Source organism: Oryctolagus cuniculus, chromosome 9, assembly GCF_964237555.1.
Source record: "Oryctolagus cuniculus chromosome 9, mOryCun1.1, whole genome shotgun sequence".
Taxonomy (NCBI): domain Eukaryota; kingdom Metazoa; phylum Chordata; class Mammalia; order Lagomorpha; family Leporidae; genus Oryctolagus; species Oryctolagus cuniculus.
The window spans coordinates 97999859-98020057 of record NC_091440.1 but is presented as its reverse complement, the minus strand read 5'-3'; the positions used below and the strand labels follow the sequence as shown (position 1 = coordinate 98020057).

General features: G+C 60.6%; 2 protein-coding genes across 8 annotated transcripts in view; one reads left to right on the top strand and one right to left on the bottom strand.

Moving 5' to 3' along the window:
- The window catches only part of SLC6A12 (solute carrier family 6 member 12), a 28537-nt gene extending 17739 nt beyond the window's left edge, over positions 1-10798 (top strand). For 2 of the 3 annotated variants that reach the window (XM_070048303.1, XM_070048304.1), the window contains 8 exons: positions 871-974; positions 1592-1716; positions 1967-2079; positions 2472-2609; positions 3169-3271; positions 4133-4233; positions 4524-4694; positions 7006-10798. In XM_070048303.1, coding sequence (XP_069904404.1) covers positions 871-974; positions 1592-1716; positions 1967-2079; positions 2472-2609; positions 3169-3271; positions 4133-4233; positions 4524-4694; positions 7006-7149 — 999 coding nt within the window. In that variant the 3' untranslated portion in view covers positions 7150-10798. 3 annotated transcript variants of the gene reach the window in all.
- Positions 10799-15156: 4358 nt separating this feature from the next.
- The window catches only part of IQSEC3 (IQ motif and Sec7 domain ArfGEF 3), a 105140-nt gene continuing 100097 nt past the window's right edge, over positions 15157-20199 (bottom strand). For 2 of the 5 annotated variants that reach the window (XM_002712787.5, XM_051850099.2), the window contains one exon: positions 15157-18489. In XM_002712787.5, the coding sequence (XP_002712833.3) occupies positions 18031-18489 (459 nt within the window). In that variant the 3' untranslated portion in view covers positions 15157-18030. The remainder of the gene's footprint in view (positions 18490-20199) is intronic. The other 3 variants (XM_008259870.4, XR_007921003.2, XR_007921002.2) reach the window with 3 other exon arrangements.

The following is a 20199-nucleotide window of genomic DNA, read 5'->3' as shown; positions in this document are numbered from 1 at the left end:
TGGTGTTGAGCTCATGTGCTCTGATAAGGGATGGGCATCTATTTTTTTTTTTTTTTTAAAGATTGACTTACTGATTTGAGAGAGTTACAGAGAGACAGAGGCAGAGGCCGAGAGAGATTGTCCATCCGTTGATTTACTCCCCAAATGGCTGCAATGGCTGGGGCTGGGCTGGGCCAAAGCAGGGAGCCAGCAGTTTCTTCCAGGTCTCCCGTGTGGGTGGCAGAGGTCCAAACACTTGGGCCATCCTCCACTGCTTCCCCAGCTGCATTAACAGAGAGCTGGATTGAAAGTGGAGCAGCTGGGACTCCAACTGGTGCCCAAATGGAGGATGCTGGTGTTGAGGACTGTGGCTTAACCTGCCACGCCACAGTGCCGGCCTCTAATTATCTTTTACTGAGAGTTGGGTTGACCGCCTCCCACATTTATGGGACTGTTTGCATCTCCTCCAGGACTCCTTGGAACACACATTTTTTTTTTGTCCCCCTGCTCACATCTTGATGTCTTTCTTTGTGTTTTCATGAAGTGGCCTCTGTGCCCCAGGTGACGGTGGCCTCCAGTGCCCTCGGTAGACAGGTACTAGCTGAGCGCAAGCAAGCGGCTCTCAGCTGTGCCCTGCTCCCCGGGGCACACCCGTGGTGTGCAGACTCGCCGGAGGCATTCAGGGGGCACCAGTGTTGGGGGGGTTACCAGTTGCAAATGTTCCCTGCCTGGGGGAGGGTCGCTATGGGAACAGGGACGGCCCCACTCATGAGAGGGAAGCCGAGTGTGACGCTCACGGTGGGGTGACAGCTGAGCGTCCCTGGTCTCCCTGGTCAGGTCCTGGGGCTCCCTCCCGCTCTCCATCGACAACATTCTTGGGGTCTCCTGTAGGTGTGGATGGACGCGGGCACCCAGATCTTCTTCTCCTTCGCCATCTGCCAGGGCTGCCTGACGGCCCTGGGCAGCTACAACAAGTACCACAACAACTGCTACCGGTGAGCGCCGGCTGTGCTGGGGGCCCCGGGCCTCCCTGGGAGCTGAGGGCAGGGCCCCGGGCTGGGCCTGGGACCAAGGCCGACAGTCACTTGTGTATTATCAGGGAGGCTTTTTTTTTTTTTTTGAAGATTTATCCATTTGAAAGGCAGAGTAATAGAAAAAGAGAGAGAGAGGGGTGTGCTAGTTCACTCCCCATAAGGCCATAATGGCTGGGGCAGGACCAGGCCAAAACCAGGAGCCTGGAACTCCCTCTAGAATCCTCACGTGGGTGGCAGGTGCCCAAGCACTTGGGCCATCTTCCACTGCGTTCCTAGGCCATTAGCAGGGAGCTGGCCGGGATGGGAACAGGTGCTCACTGGGGATGCTGGTGTCACCGGGGGCAGCTGCACCTGCTGTGCCACAGCTCCGCCCAGGCAGGGAGGCCTGAGCCCTGTCGGGCTGACACTAGGTTCACTCCCCAGACTGAAGTTCTTTCTTGCACCCTTTTCTCGCTCGCCTGTCCCCCTTCCCCTCCTGGTGCCTGGGCTCTGGGCTGGGTCTTCCCCCACTCCCCCCTCCCTTCACTCCCTGTCCTCCTCACCCCCCTCCTTCCTCCTCCTTGTCTGCACCCCCCCAGGGACTCCATCGCCCTCTGCTTCCTGAACAGCGCCACCAGCTTCGTGGCTGGGTTCGTCGTCTTCTCGGTCCTGGGCTTCATGTCCCAGGAGCAGGGGGTGCCCATTTCCGAGGTGGCCGAGTCAGGTGGGTGCTGTGCTGTGTGGGGCCTGCCGGGAGCGGGAGGCGGAGCGCCCGGAGCCCTGGGCAGTTCCAAGAACCGGGGCAGGGCACGTGGACGGGGGTGGCCCAAGTCTGCCCCGTGGGCGGGTGCATGGAAGGAACAGAGCAGTGGACGGAAGCCCTCTGCCCGCGCATGCGTGTGTGGGGACCCGCACGCACACGGTGCCTGGGAGAGGCCCCGAGCCCACCCTACTGTGCTGTGTGTGCCTGGCAGGTCCTGGCCTGGCCTTCATCGCGTTCCCCAAGGCCGTGACCATGATGCCCTTGTCCCAGCTGTGGTCCTGCCTGTTCTTCATCATGCTCATATTCCTCGGGCTGGACAGTCAGGTGCGGCCCCCCAGCTCCGCCCTGCCTCCGTGACCCCTTCCCGGCCTCTGCCTGGCCTGGCAGCTGGGACCGCCTCCCGTACACCCCTTCCCCTGCCCACGAATCGGAGGTCCCCTCTGGTGCCCAGGGCTTTTGCTTGGGGTGGGTTGGGTGGCGCGGGCCCTGGGCCCCTCCTCTGAGAAGAGGCCGGGTGCTGTTGCCCCATGCTGCTCCAGCTGCCCAGCCCCACAGCCCGCTGGCCTTGGGACAGATCGTTCCCCTGCAGCCCTCTCTGATGGGACACTTTGTGGCCCACGGCCCTCCCATCCTGCACCCCAGGGCACCAGGGTGAGTGAAGGGAGGAGGGGCAGGTGCGTGCCCCTCTCATCTGGCCCGCCCCTCCTGGCCCACAGTTTGTCTGCATGGAGTGCCTGGTGACAGCCTCCGTGGACATGTTCCCCAGGCAGCTGCGCAAGAGCGGGCGGCGTGAGCTCCTCATCCTGGCCATCGCAGTTGTGTGCTACCTGATAGGGCTCCTGCTGGTCACCGAGGTGAGTGGGCTGGCGGCTGCACACGGAGGCACACTCTCTGCTGGGTGGGGGTGGTGACCTCGGCCCTTCCTCCCTCCCTGTGACCATTCAGAATCTCTTCACTTGGATCTCCTTTGGTTGAAGTGACAAACCAAGCGCAAGGTGGCTTAAGCAGGAGGGGAATCGATTGGGTTGAGTAACAGATAAGTCTAGAGATATGGGTTTCAGGCATGGCTGGATCCAGCAGCTCAGATGCCATTGGCAGGAAGGCCCCTGTCTTCCTGTAAGTTTGTGGCCAGGCAGGGTTCCCTCCTGTGAGATGAGGTGGCTCCTGCAGCGTCGGGCTCGTCTTTCCAACCGCAGACGGAAGAGAGGGCCTTCTCCCGAGTGCAGCTTGGAGCAGGGAACGGGACACCCCGAACTAAAAGAGGCAGAGGAAGGTGCTGCCAGCTTCCAGAAGGTGGGGTGCTGGGCACATAAGGCAACGTCCGTCCAGCACGGCCGGGCAGGGTGGCGCCCCAAGCAGGTGTCTGTGGCCTGGCCGAGGGCCCGAGGTGTCAGCTCCGCGCCCTGTCCGCAGGGCGGGATGTACATCTTCCAGCTGTTCGATTACTACGCTTGCAGTGGCATATGCTTGCTCTTCCTCTCCGTGTTCGAGGTGGTCTCCATCAGCTGGGTGTACGGTGAGTGGGGAGGGGCGTCCGGGGGCGGGTGGAGAGCCCCCGGGGCCTGGCAGAGGGTAGGGCTGCTCTCCGTGCATCCTGGTGTGACGGTAGCTGCCTCACACCTGGGACACGGGGCAGGCCAGGGCAGGCAGCGCCTGGGAGGGTGACAGCTGACGTCCTTGACTGTCGTGCCCGAGAACCGCGAGGCGGAGAAGCTTGGATGTGCTGGGCTGGTGCTGTGGCCACACACACACACACACACACACACGAGCGCGCGCGCCATCTGCACAGCCTCCCTCCACAGGGAAGGGGAGGCTCGGGCAGGTTGGGTCTCCTGCCGCAGCCAGTAGGGGCGGGAGCTGTCACCGACCGTACCCCCTGGGCTCCACTGCTCCAGGTCCTGTTCTTTTGCTAGCCCAAGCCTTCCTCCCCAGTGCCTTTCTCTCTCCTTGGAGCTGTCTCTTACCTTCTCCCCTCACCGACGCCCCACGTGGCTGATAAACCTCCGTGTGTTCCCCCCGCCCAGCAGCGGCTGCTTTCTAACCTTGGGTTCCTGAGGGTGGGGTCCGCTGTGAGCGTGGGGTTGGGGTGCTGACCCTCCTGGCAGTGGCTCCTCCCTTCCGACCGGCCTGGCTCTGCCAACAGCCTGGGCACACATGGAGGGGGCAAGCAAAGGCAAGGTGAGCCGGGCCTCCCTGGGGGACCCAGGTGGAACTCCCCGGCTCTCTGAATCTGGGCTGCTGCCTCACGGGTCCCCAGGGCCTGGGGGGTTTCCCCTGGCCGGTTTACTGCTTCCACTTGAACCACACCTTCGTGGCTGGGGCAGAAGGGGACGCAGAGCTCTGGGGTCTCACAGTCTCCCCTCCCTGCACCTGTCAGGGGCGGATCGTTTCTATGACAACATCCAGGACATGATTGGCTACCGGCCCTGGCCCCTGGTGAAGATCTCCTGGCTGTTTCTGACCCCTGGACTTTGCCTGGTATGTGCCCACCCAGCTGCCACCTGCTGCCACTGCCCTGGATTTGTGGGGATGCGTGGGGCGGGGGCGTGGCTGACTTCCGGGGCTGGTCCACTCCCCCGCAGCCGGTGTTTCGTCACTGCCACCGTCTGTCGCAGTTCCTGCTCCCCTCCTTTCGCTGCCCCATGTCCTAGCTCTCCATCTCTGTGTGCCCCAGTGCCGGTGGGAGTGCGTGGGGGCCCCTGGTGTCCTCCGTGCGGGCCTCCTGCGGCACCCGTGGCCTCTGACCCGCTGGGCACCCCTCTCCCCAGGCCACTTTCCTCTTCTCCTTGAGCAAGTACAGCCCTCTCCGATACAACAACGTCTACGTGTATCCCGCCTGGGGCTACTGCGTCGGCTGGTTCTTGGCGTTCTCCTCCATGGCCTGTGTCCCACTCTGCATCGTCATCGCCCTCCTGAAGGCCCAGGGTTCCTTCACGAAGGTAGGTGGCCAGGGATTGACCCCCGAGAGGTGGGCCCGGGGAGCCCACGCACACTCGTAGTGTGGGGCAGCTCTTTTGCCACTTGGACTCTTAAAGATTTTTGAAGACTGGTCCAATGGCTTCATTTTCAGATTTTTTATAAAAAGTTCTCCCTGCCGGCGCCGCGGCTCACTAGGCTAATCCTCCACCTAGCGGCGCCGGCACACCGGGTTCTAGTCCCGGTTGGGGCGCCGGATTCTGTCCCAGTTGCCCCTCTTCCAGGCCAGCTCTCTGCTGTGGCCAGGGAGTGCAGTGGAGGATGGCCCAGGTGCTTGGGCCCTGCACCCCATGGGAGACCAGGAAAAGCACCTGGCTCCTGGCTCCTGCCATCGGATCAGCGCAGTGCGCTGGCCGCAGCGCGCCGGCCGCGGCGGCCATTGGAGGGTGAACCAACGGCAAAAAGGAAGACCTTTCTCTCTGTCTCTCTCTCTCTCACTGTCCACTCTTCCTGTAAAAAAAAAAAAAAAAAAAAAAAAAAAGTTCTCCCTGTTGCAAGCTTGTCTCTTTGGGGGGAAAAAAATGCAGGTATTTATTTGAAAAGGAGAGAAAGAGAGCGCGAGCGAGCTCCCCCTACCATCCACCGGTTCACTCTCCATATGTCTGTAAAAGCCAGGGCTGAGCCAGGCTGAACCTGGGAGATGAGGACTCAAACCCAGGTCTCCCGTGTGGGTGGCAGGGTCTGCTGCCTCCAGGCAGTGCGTTAGAGGGAAGCTGGAGCTGGGAGTGGAGCGAGGACGCGAACCCGGTGCTGGTGCCCCGAGCGGCAGCCTCACTGCTACACCCGGTGCCCACCCACCACGGCTCTCACGGGTCCTGGGTTGCTGGCCCTGCGCTGGCCTCCGGCGGGTCGCCTGGCGGGCAGACCCAGGGCCGACTGCCGAAGGGCTGAGCGGAAATGAAGTCAGCAGCAGGCACGTGAGGGCGTCCGGACGTGGAAGCCTGTAAGCACAGAGTTGTCGCTCTTGGAGAGGGGACCACCAGTTAGCACAACGCACGCCACACAGATTCCTCCTGCTGAGAGCCCCTGGAGGGAGCAGAGCCTGTGACCCCAGACAGCGCCTCTGTAGAGATCTCTCTGGCCTATGAGTAAGAGAAAGCGCAGGCCACAGCAGTACAAGCCGGAGACCTATTTATTTGCTGCTATCAAGATCAGAGAGGGCCGGTGCCGCAGCTCACTAGGCTAATCCTCTGCCTTGCGGCGCCGGCACACCGGGTTCTAGTCCTGGTCGGGGTGCCGGATTCTGTCCCGGTTGCCCCTCTTCCAGGCCAGCTCTCTGCTGTGGCCAGGGAGTGCAGTGGAGGATGGCCCAAGTGCTTGGGCCCTGCACCCCACAGGAGACCAGGATAAGTACCTGGCTCCTGCCATCGGATCAGCGCGGTGTGCCAGCTGTAGCGCGCCAGCCGCAGTGGCCATTGGAGGGTGAACCAACGGCAAAGGAAGACCTTTGTCTCTGTCTCTCTCTCTCTCACTGTCCACTTGTCCACTCTGCCTGTCAAAAAAAAAAAAAAAAAAAAAAGATCAGAGAGGCTGCTGGCATCGGGTGTGGCTGCCTAACGAGGCCGTTAGGGCCCAAACTCTTCCTATATTTCTGTGCCTCCATCTGCTGTCTTTTCAACATTGTGCTTATCTTCCTCATGGTTGCAGCAAGGCTGCCATGATCCTTGTCAACACATCTGCACTTAAGAAGGGAGGAGGAGTGGCCAGCGCTGGGGCATTGGGGCCAGTGCTGTGGCATAGTGGGTAAAGCAGCTGCCTGTGATGCCGGCATCCCATATGGGCGCCGGTTCGAGCCCTGGCTGCTCCATTCCCAATGCAGCTCTCTGCTATGGCCTGGGAAAGCAGTAGAAGATGGCCCAAGTCCTTGGGCCCTGCACCCCATGGGAGACCAGGATAAGTACCTGGCTCCTGGCTTCGGATCAGCGCGGTGCGCCGGCCGCAGTGCACGGGCCGCGGTGGCCATTGGAGGGTGAACCAACGGCAAAGGAAGACCTTTATCTCTGTCTCTCTCTCTCACTGTCCACTCTGCCTGTCAAAATAAATAAATAAATAAATAAATGGAGAGGAATACATGAACAGAGGGTTAAGTGGGATGCCTCAGGTTGCACAGGCACCCCGACAGTCCACGTTCTTAATCACCATGTCATGCCTCTCCTCTTCAAATCCTTGTTCGCTTATCCACTTGCGTTGTCTTGAGCTGCCCTGTGTGCCCGGCTCTGGCTGGGCCCAGGGGCTGCATATCTGAGGCTCCATCTTGGCGTCTTCTCTCCACAGCGCCTCCGACAGCTCATCACCCCTGACCCCAGCCTGCCACAGCCCACGCAGCAGCTGCGTCTGGACAGCGGCCCTGGCCAGGACCGCAGGCCGTCCCCAGCGAAAGAGGGACTCGTCACCGTGGAGAAGGAGACTCACTTGTAGGACGTGGCCAGAGGCCGGGTGGTCCCTGAACCAGGAACTTAGGTCAGGGCCACCCTGCGCCCCTGGAGACAGCCGCTGCCTCCGTTTCCCCAGCACAGCTTCTCAGACAAGCTCTGGGGCGCCCCCTGCAGATGGCCGCTTGTAGACCTCGAGGTCCTTCCTGACGGTCCAGGCAGTCCCACTGGCCATCCTGCTTGTAACCCACCGCCCTGACTGCACGGATGAGAAACCGAGGACCCAAGAGACACAGTGACGTTTTCAGAGTCAGGGACAGGACCGTGCCCCGGCCCCCTGTGCTGAAGCGGGTGGCACTGCTGTCACACCCTCCTGCCTTAGCTAACAAATGTGTGTGGATCTCCTGCCACTGCCTGCTGCTGCTCCGTCTCACTGTCCTGGGGTGGGAGCACAGAGGTCCTGTCTCTCCTGGGGGAGGGGCCCTCCCCAGATTGGTGCCCCTGCCTGAGTATCTTCACTTCCGGTTCAGCCTCCTCTGACCAGACTTCCCCTCTGGACCCTGTAGTTCTTGCTGTTTGCCCCTTCTCTCCTCCAGGGGCCGACATGGGGCCGTGAGAGAAGCAGGCGGCTGTTGCTACCATGCCTGCTCCCTGTCTTCCTCACCCCCCTGCTCCCCTTCCACACAGCCCTCCTCTGCCCACGCCCCCGCAGACCACTGCAGTCCTGGTCTGGCTCTGGAGGGCTTCCTGGGGGAGGAAGGCAGGGTCTGGATAAGTTCCAGGCTCTTGTGTTCAGAGGGAAGTGGGAGAGGTGAGAGGGTGGAGCGCTTCCGGACAGTGTCCTGGGAGGGGAGAGTGCATGGAGCCGTGTGCCCCAGAGGCAGGGGACTTAGTGTAGGGTCTTAGATTGTGAGGGCACACCTTCTGACACACTGGGCACAGGCAGGTGTCCCCGCCCCGGCTTCACGGTCCCTCTGCACCGCTCTGTGCACCTGTGCTCAGCCTTCTTGGAGCTGCTGGGGGCAGGAGGGAGACCCAGGAGCAAGACCTGGAGGAAAAGTGTTTCAGCCTTGCGCTGCATTCAAGACACAGCCTAGGGGGACAGGAGGGTGTGGCTGGCAGAGTGCTCGCTGCTGCCTCCTGGTGGCGGAGGGGAGCAGCGCATGTGCCCTGTGCATCTCAGATACCCTGCCGCACTCAAGTGGTGGTGGTGGTGGTGGTGGTGGTGGGGTCGCTGAACTGGGTTGGGGGTGAGCACTGCTCTCCTGCGCTGTGGAAGTGCGCCTCCTGTGGACGGCTGAAACCTCCTGCGTCCTTCGCGCTGGGTTCCAGTGCGGAGTGGTGGCGATGGCGTCCCCCAGGAGCGAGTCTCTGGCTGGGGGGCAGCCTCAGCTGCTGAGGTCAAGGAAGCAGAGACCAGCCACATTTCCCAGCAGCCGCCCCTCCCCCGGAGCGCACCCCTGGCCTTTGCAACCACACAGCCCCGTTTCCGTGGTGGGCCAGTTGGGGCACAAGCTGGACGCAGCCCCCAAGCCCTGTGGACACTCTCAGAGACTGTGGACACCGCTGCTCGCTCCCCTTTGCCCCATGCACGTTCTCTCAGCTGCTCCAGGCCCCGGCTCTCAACCTACAAGGCTGGAGGGAGGCCGACCGGGCCACTTCCTCCCTCCTCTCTTCCATTCTCTGCTGGTTGGGGTGGGACGGGGCGGGGGCGGGGCTTGGTGGAAGAGGGAATGGGGGGGAGGGGACATCAGGGCAGCGTCCCGGCCTACAGGGACCCACTCATCAGACCCACAGTGTGGACAAGCAGCAGCAGTTTTTCTCTTGAGAGTGTGCACTGTGTACACACATGTGTGTGTGAGGAGCAGCGGGTGTGTGTGTGTGTGTGTTTATCTCACTCCCAGGCTTTTGGGGTTTCAGACTGGAGGCCAGAGGCCTATTCCGGCAGCTTTATTTGGCCTCCTGCCCCCAGCTGTCACCAACCTGGGGGCCAGGTGGAGGAAGCCCTGGCTGATTGATGCAACCTCAGGAGGCCTTGAGCCACCACGGTCCCTCCAAGTGCGCCCTCTGTTCCTGCCCTGTGGCCGCAGACAGGAAATGTGTGCGGTGGCTTCCAGCCACTGAGGTCTGGAGTGGGGTGTGCGGCAGCAGTGCGTGCCTGACACCAGCCCTTGGCCGCCCTGAGGATGGGAATGGCCCTCTTTGGGGGTGGGGAGGGGTCAGGTGTGGCCCCAGCAGAGGTGAGCGCAGCATCCGGGAACGAGGGGAGCCCCGTGGCACCCTTCCTGTCTGAGTCCTTTCCTTGCCTCCCACTTCCTTGCTTCTTCTGTCCCCTGGAGGCCCTCTGCTGCCCCTGACTCGCGCCCTCCTCCTCGCTCTGGGCAGGTGGGGCCGCCCCCGCCCTGCTGCGTGCTCACGTGCCCGGCTCCCTGCTGATTGAGCCCACGTGGCCTCCCTGCGGGTTCGGCTGCTCTCAGTGAAGTCACAAGGGCTGATTAGGTCTGACAGGGATGAAAAGCTTGTTGTTAACCATCCATGGATGCAGCGAGGCCAGGGGAGGCCACGCGTGCAGGGGGAGGATGGGAGGGCAAGGGACGGACGAGAGCCAGGCCTGGCAGGCCAGGGCCCTGGCATGGCATCCTGCATTCTGGCCCTCTCTGTGTCTAGTCTGATGCCAGCAGGTCCCTGGGCCAGGGAGGCAGCTCTGGAGTCGTGGAGCCCTAGGCAGCGGGGAGCGCTCACTCCCTCTCTACACTGAATCCTCAGGGCCTCCTGCAGGATCAGTGCCCAGCCCCACTGCCCTCCCAGGGCTCTGGCCACCGCGTCTCCACCCACAGCGGACTCCCCAACCTGCCGAGGTCGGCGCAGGCTAGCATGGAACCCCAGGCCTGAGGCTGGAACCCCCACTGGCCCATTCCAGCAATGCCAGGGCTGCTCCTGGTAGGGAGACCCTCCGCGGCCACAGTCATTGCTCCTCGGGACCCAGGAGAGAGCAGCCGCCAGGGCAGCCCTTGGCCAGCCAGCTGGCAGGACGCTGGGCCCCTGGGGCCCACAGCCCCTTCCTCTGCGCTCTGGTTTTCTCCTGATTCTCCTGGACCTTTTACATAAGCAGTCGGACTGGAAATCACCACGGTTGTATTTCTCTGATCGTCGAATCCTTTTATTCTCTCCTCTCGTCTTTCTGCATGAGGCGGTGAGCTGGGTCCTGGGTGGCAGCCAACCCCTCCACCTCCTTCCTCGTCTTGACGAGAATCCTAATATTTCGCATCAAATATGAGGGCCAACATGGAGTTTTTTAGGCAGCATTTATTAGGCTATGAAGTTTTCTTCTGTTGCAAGTTTGCTGAGGTTTTTGTTTCAAATCAAGAATAAGGGTTGAATTTTATTGATTGCTCTGTGTCTCTATTGAGATGATCTTATTGGTTTTTTTCCCTTTATTTTGTTAGTGGGATGAATTATATTCATCAATTTTCCTAATATTTGACCAACTTTTGGTCTCTGGGACAACTTACCTCGGTCATGGTGTAACACTTTTGGGTTATTCAATGCTAGTTTCAGTTTGTTAATATTTTGGTTAGAATTTTTGTTTTTATGCTCCTAAGCAAAATTGGCCACAATTGTCTTTGCCCATAGTGTCCTCGCCGGCTTTGGCTTTTTAAGGTTATGCTAGGTCCATAAAAAGGAGGTTGGCAACATTCTCTCTATCCCTCGTTTCTGAAAGAGTTCAGATGAGATTGGCCCGTGTGTTTCTGGATGAATGGTGGGCTTTTGTACAACTGTCTGTCCTGGTTGCGTGTGGGCTCTTTGCCTTTAACTGTTTCTATGTTAATAACGGGAGCGGGAGAAGGAGGAGGAGGGGGGAGAGGAGGGAGAATGAGAAAGGATGAATGAGCTCCTATGCACTGGTTCATCCTCCAAGTGTGGCAGGCCAGGGCTGGGCCTGCAGGCTGGAACTCAGCTCAGGTCCTGCTCGCGAGTGGCAGGAACCCAACAGGGGGGCCATCACTGTGGCCTCCCTGGGTCTGCATCAGCAGGGTACTGGACTCAGGAGATGGAGTGGAACCCAGGCAGGCGCTCCCAGCAGCCAGGACTGGGATGCGGGTGTCTTGACCAACATCTTAACTGCTAGGCCAAATGCCTGGCTCCACGTGTAGGTTCCTTTTTTTGGGTGGGGGTGGGGCTTATGAACTTTGAACTACATATTCAAATTTCTTCATTGACTGTATGTCTCAAATTTTCCACTTATTCTTATGCAACGCTTGGGGAGACATGAGGGAACTTCAAAATGTTCATGGAAAAATGGAACTAAAAGTGTGAGTCTATTTTGGTGCAAATTTTTTCCATAGTACATGAAAATGCATGTTATGAAAACATCATGCACGTATCTCAATTCTTTTGCATCAAAAAATAAACGCCTACTGTTGGTTCCAACCCTTGTGTTTGTGTAAGGTTGTGCTCATCCCTTGAAGGTGGCTGCACGTCGAGCCACGAGGTTTGCAGTTAACTTGTAATACGCTGTCTGCGCACCGCTGGCAGTCAGCTCTCTGCCCCTCTCTCGCGGTCAGCGGCATCAGAGCTTCGGCCTTTGGGAGAATGACTTTCTGACTTGATAATCCTTCAGACTGCGAATTTTCTGCTTACACTTCCTGCTTTCCTCTTTATTCTCACGGCTTTTGTCTTCCTCCTACTGCTCTGGGTTTGTCCTGTTGTCCTTTTTGTGACTTTTTCAGCCTTGAACTAACAAACCCAGGAGGCCACCCTCAGGGGAACTTCTGTGCCCCGAGGGCTGGAAGGAGAGGGGGTTGGGGGCTTTGGGGAGGGAAGAGGTGAGGCAGGTCTGTCTAGCAAGCGGGAAACTGTTGGGGGGGAAACTGTTGGACAACCTCCCCTGAGGTTGTCCTCAAAGTTTTTCCCAGAGTCAGGGCCAAGGTCATGGGAGCAGGAACTGCCCAGGTGCCAGGGACCCAGCTGGAGAGTTGGGCTGCCTGGTCCCCTGCGGGGGTGTGCAGCAGGGTGGGGTGAGCCGCGTTCCCATCCTCCCTCCCAGCACCCACACTGCGGCTCTCCCATCCTCCAGCCACATTCAGAGTGGAATTTTCCTGGTGGGACCAGTTCTGGACTGGCAGATGTCAGCTGGGTCTCGCGTCCTCCAGAAGGGACAGCCCCCTGCCTGCAGCAAGGGCACAAGGACCCTTGCCCCCTGACGTGGCCTCTCCCCTCCTCACCCCACCCTGGAGCTGCATCTGGGACCCCAGCTGCCACCGCCCGCCCCATGGGTGGGAGGGAAGGAGTTTGTGGGGTGGGAGGAGTTGCTTGAGGGGTCCGAGGGACAGGGAGAGGGAACAGGGCGGGCTGGCAGCCCCAAGGGTCCCAGGGCCAGGCAGAGGGACACACACGAGTGCCCCTCTCAACGCTGCTTCCGCTCTGGGCCTGGGAAGGTCCCAGCCTTGGCCTGCTGCCCCCCGCGCTGCAGCTGTCTCTGCTTGTAGTGCCTTCCTGCAGGACACCACAGGGCTGGGCGGCCACTTCCTGTCACCCTGGGGTCAGCAGGCACTGATGGATGTGACTCCTGGAAAGCCAGGATCACAGCCAGCATGGTCAGGCGGCGCCGGCCGCACCGGGGACACAGCAATCTCGCCTTGCTCTGGTTTGCTGGAGTTCCTGCGTCAGTGGGCAGGACTGTCCTGCCAGAGCCCAGTGGGAGTGGCCACAGGGCCCCTGGCATCGGGAGCCAGAGTGCCGTCTACACAGACTCAGGCCCCGCACTCACAGCCTCCTCAGCGCCCCCTGTCGCTGGTGTCTGTCTAGGGCCTACTTTGGGGGCCTGCGGCCTCCTGTAGGGGCTGCCCCTGACCCCTTACCTGGATGTGTCCCTGCGGCTCCTTCTTTGCTCGGTCTATGACCATCTGCTTTTTGTTTTCTGGAAGACCAATTTTAGGATTTCCTAGATAAAAGTGGTTTTTAATTCCATATTTACACTTTGGTAAGAGGTATTTTTTTTTGTTTTGCTTTGTTTTGTTTTGGTTTTTAGATTTATTCATTTATTTGAAAGGCTAAGTTACAGAGAGGCAGAGGCATAGAGAGAGAGAAGGTCTTTCAACTGCTGGTTCACTCCCCAAATGGCCACAATGGCTGGAGCTTTGCTGATCTGAAGCCAGAAGCCAGGAGCCAGGAGTTTCTTCCGGGTCTCCCACATGGGTGTTGGTGCCCAGGGACTTGGGCCATCCTGGGCTGCTTTCCCAGGCCATAGCAGAGAGCTGGATCAGAAGTGGAGCAGCTGGGACTTGAACCGGTACCCATGCAGGATGCTGGCACCGCAGGCGGCAGCTTTATCTGCTACGCCACAGAGCCAGCCCAGTAAGAGCTTTTTATGTGAGTAAATTCACACACTATTGGCAGATTGTCCTGGTTTCCATCTCAAAACGTCGTGCTCATCCATTGCTGCAGGGGTAGCCTCTGGTCACCTGGCCTTGGCCTTGCAGAGGCCTCCTGAGTGCTCTCCTAAATCCTCCCTCAGTCGGTCCATTTCTTGTTTAGCTTTGATACCTCCCAACCCCCAGTGTGGACTTGCCAGCCAGCTCTTCACTAGCGCCATTCCCAGCCCCCGCACTTGCCCGGGGGCCGCTGCATGGCAGGTGCTCAGCCGCTGGTGCAGAAGCCACTCTGGTGCTTAGCACTGGCCTCTCCTTCTGGCTCGGCTCGTGGCTCCCAGCCTGAAGCCCATGAATCCCAGGACACACCCTCGGTCAATGGGTCAGTGATGAGTTTCCACTCCCCACTCTGCAAAGGGTCTTACAAAGGGGATTGCCCTGAGCACAGTGCTGTGTCCCAAGGCAGAGGCCTGGACCGCCAAAGCGGTGCATCTCCGTAGAGGCCTCCCTCTCTCACCAGAAGGTTTGGAGAGAGCCAGTGGCTGTCTCACATCCCTGGCCAAGGCAGCAGGGGGTCCTTTTGGCCCTAGGCCCCTGTCCCAGGCCTGGGCAGAGCTGGGTTCTCTCCAGAGTGCTCTTAAAGGGCCAGTCTTCAGCTTCTTGGGTCAGAGAATTCCCAAGATGGGATAGGCCCTCGCTAGCCTCCGGTTTCCTCTGCAATTCCCCATTTCCTGGGAGGAGGAGGAGGAGGTCATGCTCCCTTCCCTCTTCCTTGGCCAGGAAACAAGGGGACCCAGCGGAGGGGTGCAGTCTGGGCTCCTGGATGGTCTAAGTTCTGCTCCGCAGGAGGGCCCTCTGTCCAGCTGTCCCAGGCCCGGCATCCTGGCCGGGTGCAGTGCCCTTGATGACTTAGGGTTGCTAGAAGGCTCTGCTCTCACCTCCTGTCTAGGAGAACCACTGTGTGGCCAGTGCCTGTCCACAGAGCTGAGCCGGGCACACTAGCCCAAGCCCTTCCTCCTGTCATAGCCTCCTTCCCAATCTGCCTCCCTTCCAGCAGGAGACCTGGCACACAGCAGGGTTTGCTAAATTGCTCTCTGTGGCTCCATGCTTTTCCCCAGCCACGTTCCCCTAATCCTCACCCCTCCACTGCAGGCAGTTCGTGCCCAGGGCCTTGGCAGATTTGGTCTCAGACCTTGGGAGCTGCCCTCAGGGGCAAATCACCAGAGGCTACTGGTCAGCCCTGACCCGGGGACGGCTTCCCTCGCCCCCAACACACCATTGCTCTCCACTGCAGCCAACGAGGCAGGCCGCAGGGGGTCCACACTCGCACCACCTGCAGCTCGCATACACTTTGGCTGGCACCTGCCCCCTCTGCTGGCTCTGTGGGTGCCACGGGCATGCTGGTGGGGGCCAGGCAGGCCTCACAAGCCATTAGTTTTCTGGTGCTTCCCCCCAGCTCTGCCTTTGTGCCCATCCCTCAGCCAGGCCTCTTTTAGTTAAGACAGCAACGGGTCACAGCAATGCCTGCCATTGCGCTGTCCTGGGACCAAAGCACCACACATGCGCAGACACCCCAGGCTCCGACCCGCAGCTCCGGGGCTGTCAGCAGCTGTTTTTCCTGCCCAGCGAGAGGTTCTGATAGGCCCCTCCCCCGGGGGCATAGAAGACACCGACACAGTGCGCTCAAGTGACATATTTCAATATAATCTCTAAAACTCTATGAATTGGACAGATAAAATACCTCTGGGCTATTTTGTTACAAAATATTTGCCATTTGGATTAGTTGCTGGGTGCAGCCACCCCACCTTTCCCCAGAGAGGTTTCTCTCCAATGGGGGTGGAGGGGAGGGTGTGCGCGGGAGGAGTGCAGGTCTGTACAGCGGACATGGGGACAGACGGAAGGACAGATGGGAGTCTCGAAAGCCTGCTGGGCATGACAGAACGCCTGGCAGGCTCTGAGGGGACAGGCGCCTGGGAAGTCAAAGGCCCAGGGCCAATAAATGGGTGGGGGAGCAAAACGCCTTTGGAGACAGACAGATGGACAGACGGACAGACAGATGGGAAGGCAGACTCCCAGGACAGACTGCCAGGACAAGGCCCTTGGGTCTGGAAGAGGGACCTGTCCCCACAAACGGGCAGGAAAGCTAACATTTTCTCCCACTCTGGGTTGTGGACTTGGCCAAGTGGATAAACTGGGAGAGAGAGGGATCCGGGTGCTGTGGAGTAAGGCCTGGGGGGTGGGCCGAGGGTCGGGGCTCAGCCAGCACCCTCCATGGGCCCTCTAGGAGGCTGGAGGCCCTGACATGGCCCTGACATGACCACAGCCACCGAAGGGGCAGAGGCTTCTGCCAGGCCTCTGGGAAGAGGGGTCCAGGCAGGTACCCACTTAGCCTGCTGGCCACTCAGGGCAAAAGAGCCACAGCTGCCTGGGGCTCTGGTTTCCCCTGACAGTGGGGAGGGTCAGATACAGCCCCCCCAGCCCCCTTTGGCCACCGGGAGGTAAGCACCACCCCCAGTGTGGCGCTTGCGGAAGCAGCTGTGGACCCTGCGAATCCCAGCCCCTTGAGCCGCCAGCCGCAACTCACCATGGGCAGGTGGGGCGGTGGTGGTGGTGGGGCACCGAGGGCCTCTGCGGGTCCCCACCAGGGGGGCAAGGGGGGACTGTCAGCAGGGGAGCCGGGCACTTGGTGAGCTTGAAGCAGAGTGTGAGCCGGCGACGAGGGCCCTGGCTGTGGGTTCTGGGCTGGCTGAGGCTGAGGCTGGCTCTTTCCTCTGCAGCCACGCCCCCTCCCCACCCCTCCCCCACCTCGGCCCACTCTCTGTGCCCACCACTCCCTCCCTGTTCGTATTTCCCCTCCACTTCCAGGCCCCTCATTCGAGACAAATCTGCTCTCAGGCCACTGCTGCACTTTCTCCCACAGCCCTAACACCTGCTGCCCCAGCCAAAGGCAGCAGAGGCCTCTGAATCCCGGCGCCCCTTGTGCCAGCTGCTCTGTTAGGGGCTCTGATTGGAGCACCCAGTGACAGAGGAGTCCCAGGGGGAGGGGCAATGGCTGGGAAGCGGAGGCGTGGGCGGGGGTGGGGACTAGAGGGGGACGACAGGAGATTGGCTGAACGTGAAGGAACCTGGGCTGACAAAGACAGGGCCAAAAATAAGCTTGCTGGGTGACATCGTACTGACGTCTGGGTGACCACACAGACACACATGAAACTAGGTCATGTAGAACCTCGGTGAGCCAGGAATTGTCCACGCCTCCTACCCGGCCCAGGGCACTGCAGCCTGGGGAGCCGGTGGGGGCTGGGAAGAAGCAAATCCACCTTGGACTTGGTTGATGTTTGCTGCTGTCCCCCAAGAGGCATTACCAATGGGCTCCGAGCGGGAGGGAGCCTTAGCAGGGAAGCTAGGAGCTGCTGGCGCGGGCCTGGGGAGTCTGGCTCAGCGGGGCTGGACACTGCTGAACAGTCTGTGCAGGGCACAGGCTGCGGTGCTGCCCGTGGGGTCTTTGGAGGCGGCTGCCTCTCATCTGGCCGGGGAGGGGTTTGCACCCCATCATACCCAGCCCTGGCAGGCCCGCGAGCCCTGCTTGGCTCTGCAGTTTTCAGGGTGCCCGGACCTCTGCTGGAGGTGGGTCTGGTACCTTCCAGAAGGAGGAAGATTTGAGGGGCAGCAGGGGAGATACAGGTGCCTCAGGAGCTCCCGCTTCTCTCACCCACATCTGCACCCAGCCTTTGTGGAGGCCACAGAAGGTACACAAAAGGGAGGTCCAAGCCAGGTGAAATCCCACCTCCTCAGGGCGAATCGACCTCCCTCACCCCTTTTCTGCTTCCACAGTGGGCAAAGTTAACCTGGCTCTCCTGTGTGCACTTGGTGTTGTTGGGTAGGGAACCAAGAAACTTGGAAAAAGGTGCCTTTGGCAGGTATCTGATCTGGGGATTCCAGGGCCCTGTTCAGCTGGCTTTGACGGAGCTGAGAGCACTCCCACGCCCTCCTCTGCTTCTCAAAGCCTTTCCTGGAGTCTGGTGGGCAGGACCAGTGTCCCTGGAGGTGGAGGAGCAGCCTTCCGAGACGGCCAGGCTCCAGGGAATGGGGGCAGCTGAGAAAGCCCCCTTTTTCACAGCGGCCCCTCCAGGGAGCTGGGGCCATCCTGTGAGGCCACAAATACAGCTGTCCTGGGGCTGAGCCGAGCCTGCCTTCCACCCAGGGCGCCGCTGCGGTGCCCCCCAGCCCCTTGCTCCTGCCCACCAGCCCGAGGCCCCTGGATGCTAGACACAAAGCCTCAGCTTATCTTCCAACCACGGTTCCAACTGGGGAGAGGGATGGCCCTGTCTCATCTGGCTGTGTGGGGCCCAGGAGCATGAGCTGGTTGTGTGTGTGCATGTGTGTGTGGCTCACCTGTGTAAGGGAGGGATAGTGGGACCAGGCAAACCCAGTGCTGGGGGTTGGGGTTCTCTTTCCAAAACAACAGTGACCAATGACCTGGAACCTGTGGTGCCAGGGTGTGGGGAGCAGCAATGGTGGCCCTCCTGGGACAGACAGCAGGGTGTCTAGGGCAGAGTCTACACCAGGCTCCTGGAGCCGCTGGAGTAGCGGCGCCGGTGCAGCAGGGAGCCGGGTGGGCAGAACTGGTGGGGGTGGTTGTAAGGGGGTGGGGGTGGGGGCAGCGGAGGCTGGTGGATGACCTTGACCGGGGAGCCTGGGCCGCCCAGGGGTGTGGAGCCGCAGGAGTCGGAGGAGGATGAGGCGTAGCAGGAGAGGGCCTGGCTCAGCAGGGGTTCCATGCGGGCCAAGCAGGGCTTGTCCAGGACAATGACCTTGACGATTTGCTGGCACTGCACCAGCGTGCCTGGGGGAGTGGGTGGTGGCGGCGGCGGCGGCGGCGGCAGCGGTGTGGGTGGCGGGGGCTGCTCTCTGGCCGGGCTAGGCTGCAGGTCTGGCTGCGGTGGTACCGGCACGCCCCTCTCGGCCCCCAGCCCGGAGCTGTGCTGGGACGATTGAAGCCTGTTGTGAATTGACACCTAGTTTAGAAACAGCCAGAGAAGCATGAAATGTTACAAGACTACTTCCCAGCTGCTGGGGCTGGCTACCCTGAGCCTCCCTCGGGCCTCCCTCCTTCTCCCGTTTCCTGCTGCCCTCAGGTGTTCTGAGCCCTCACTGGAATCCTCTCCCCACCGCCACACAGAGGGAAGCTGGGTGCTGACCCTCGCTGGTCTCCAGGGGCTATGTCCTGGCCTCAGCTGACTCATCTGAGAGAAGGGCCTCTGCACAGCCCAGCAGTCTGGCCTCGTGGGCTGCACGGTGGCCCTGGACCATCAAGCTTGTCCTGCTTCCCTCTCGCTGAACTGCAGCTTGGGAACAAGCAGCGTTACTGGACCTGCCCCTTGCTTCCTGCCTGCCCAGGACAATGTTGACCCGGGGACAGTCAAGCAGTTTTGAGCCTTTCCAGTCAGCTTGGTTAACGAGGAAGCCTCATTGGCACAGTTGCCCTCATAAAGGCACCCAAACCCCAGAAGGCCAGGGACCCCAGAAAGGGTGATCCGGACCTACCCCTCCCTCCTGGGCTCCCCAGGGCCAGGCCTGTACATTCCATAGTAGCTCAGAGAGCTGAGGGCAGAGTCAGGGCCCCAGCTGCTTCTCTCGCCAAGCTTGGTCCTGGTTAAATCAGCAGAGAGGACCCTAATCTTCTCCCTGGCTGGAGCACGCGGGGGTGGCCCAGATGGAGCTGTGCGCCCCACCCTGAGACAGGTCAGTGTGGAAAGCTCGGCCTCGTCCGGCCAGCAGCAGGAGGTGGAGCGAGTAGGCAGATGGGGGGGAGGGGGGCGGCTAGAGGATTCTGGAAGGCAGAGGATTTAATTCTGTCCCCCCTCCCCCCACCAGTCCTCAGCCTATAGCCAGGATGCATCGCAATCCCCTGGGAAGACCCCAGCCTTTCTGAGGGTGTTTCCCGTGCACAGGTGCAGGCTGCTCAGAGCACATGGAGAAACTGAGGCCACCCGGCAGGCGGACTGAGTCCTGTGGACTGGCTAACAGTGTGACCGCAGGGCCCCTGCCGGGATTCTGCGCTGCTCTCGAGGCTCCCTGGGTCTTTGCCCGCACCCTTGACCGTCACAAGCCCCTGCAGCCACATTCAGCACTTGGGTGCTTTCTTCCTCCTTCTTGGCCTCCAACCTCAGCAGCACTTCCCAGGCCTGAATCCTCCTGCCCTGCCAAGACACACGGCAAGCAGGGGCTGGGCTGGGGGCCACGTCTGCCCAGGGGTGCCCCCTATGGCCCCCATCCGTGGCTGGGGCAGAACATCGCTGTGGCTGCTGCTGCTGGGGGGCAGGGCTCCCTTCCCCACTTGCTGGTCAGGCTTGTGCCTCATTTGCAGAGCATGGACGCCCAGCCCACCCCCACTGCCGCCCTCTGAGGGTCTTTCTCCTCCTCCCCTGCGGCTCCTCTGTGGCCCAGGCTCCCTTCGGCTTCATCTTGCACCTGCTCAGCACTTCTCGTGTCCCAACTCCCTTTCTCCCCTCGGCATCTCTGTCTCCACCCTGGCAGGGACCATTTGTCTCTCAAGGTCAGGAAGTGAACAGCAGGAAGTGACAGCAAACACCTCTCCTTCTAACCCCCTTCTCACCTCCCTGCTCATAAAGGAGAGAGAGATAGACAGACAGAGAGAGGAGAGCAGAGGAGAGGGAGGAGAGGAGATGGGGCATGGGCAGCGGGTCAGAACAGCTCAGAGAAGA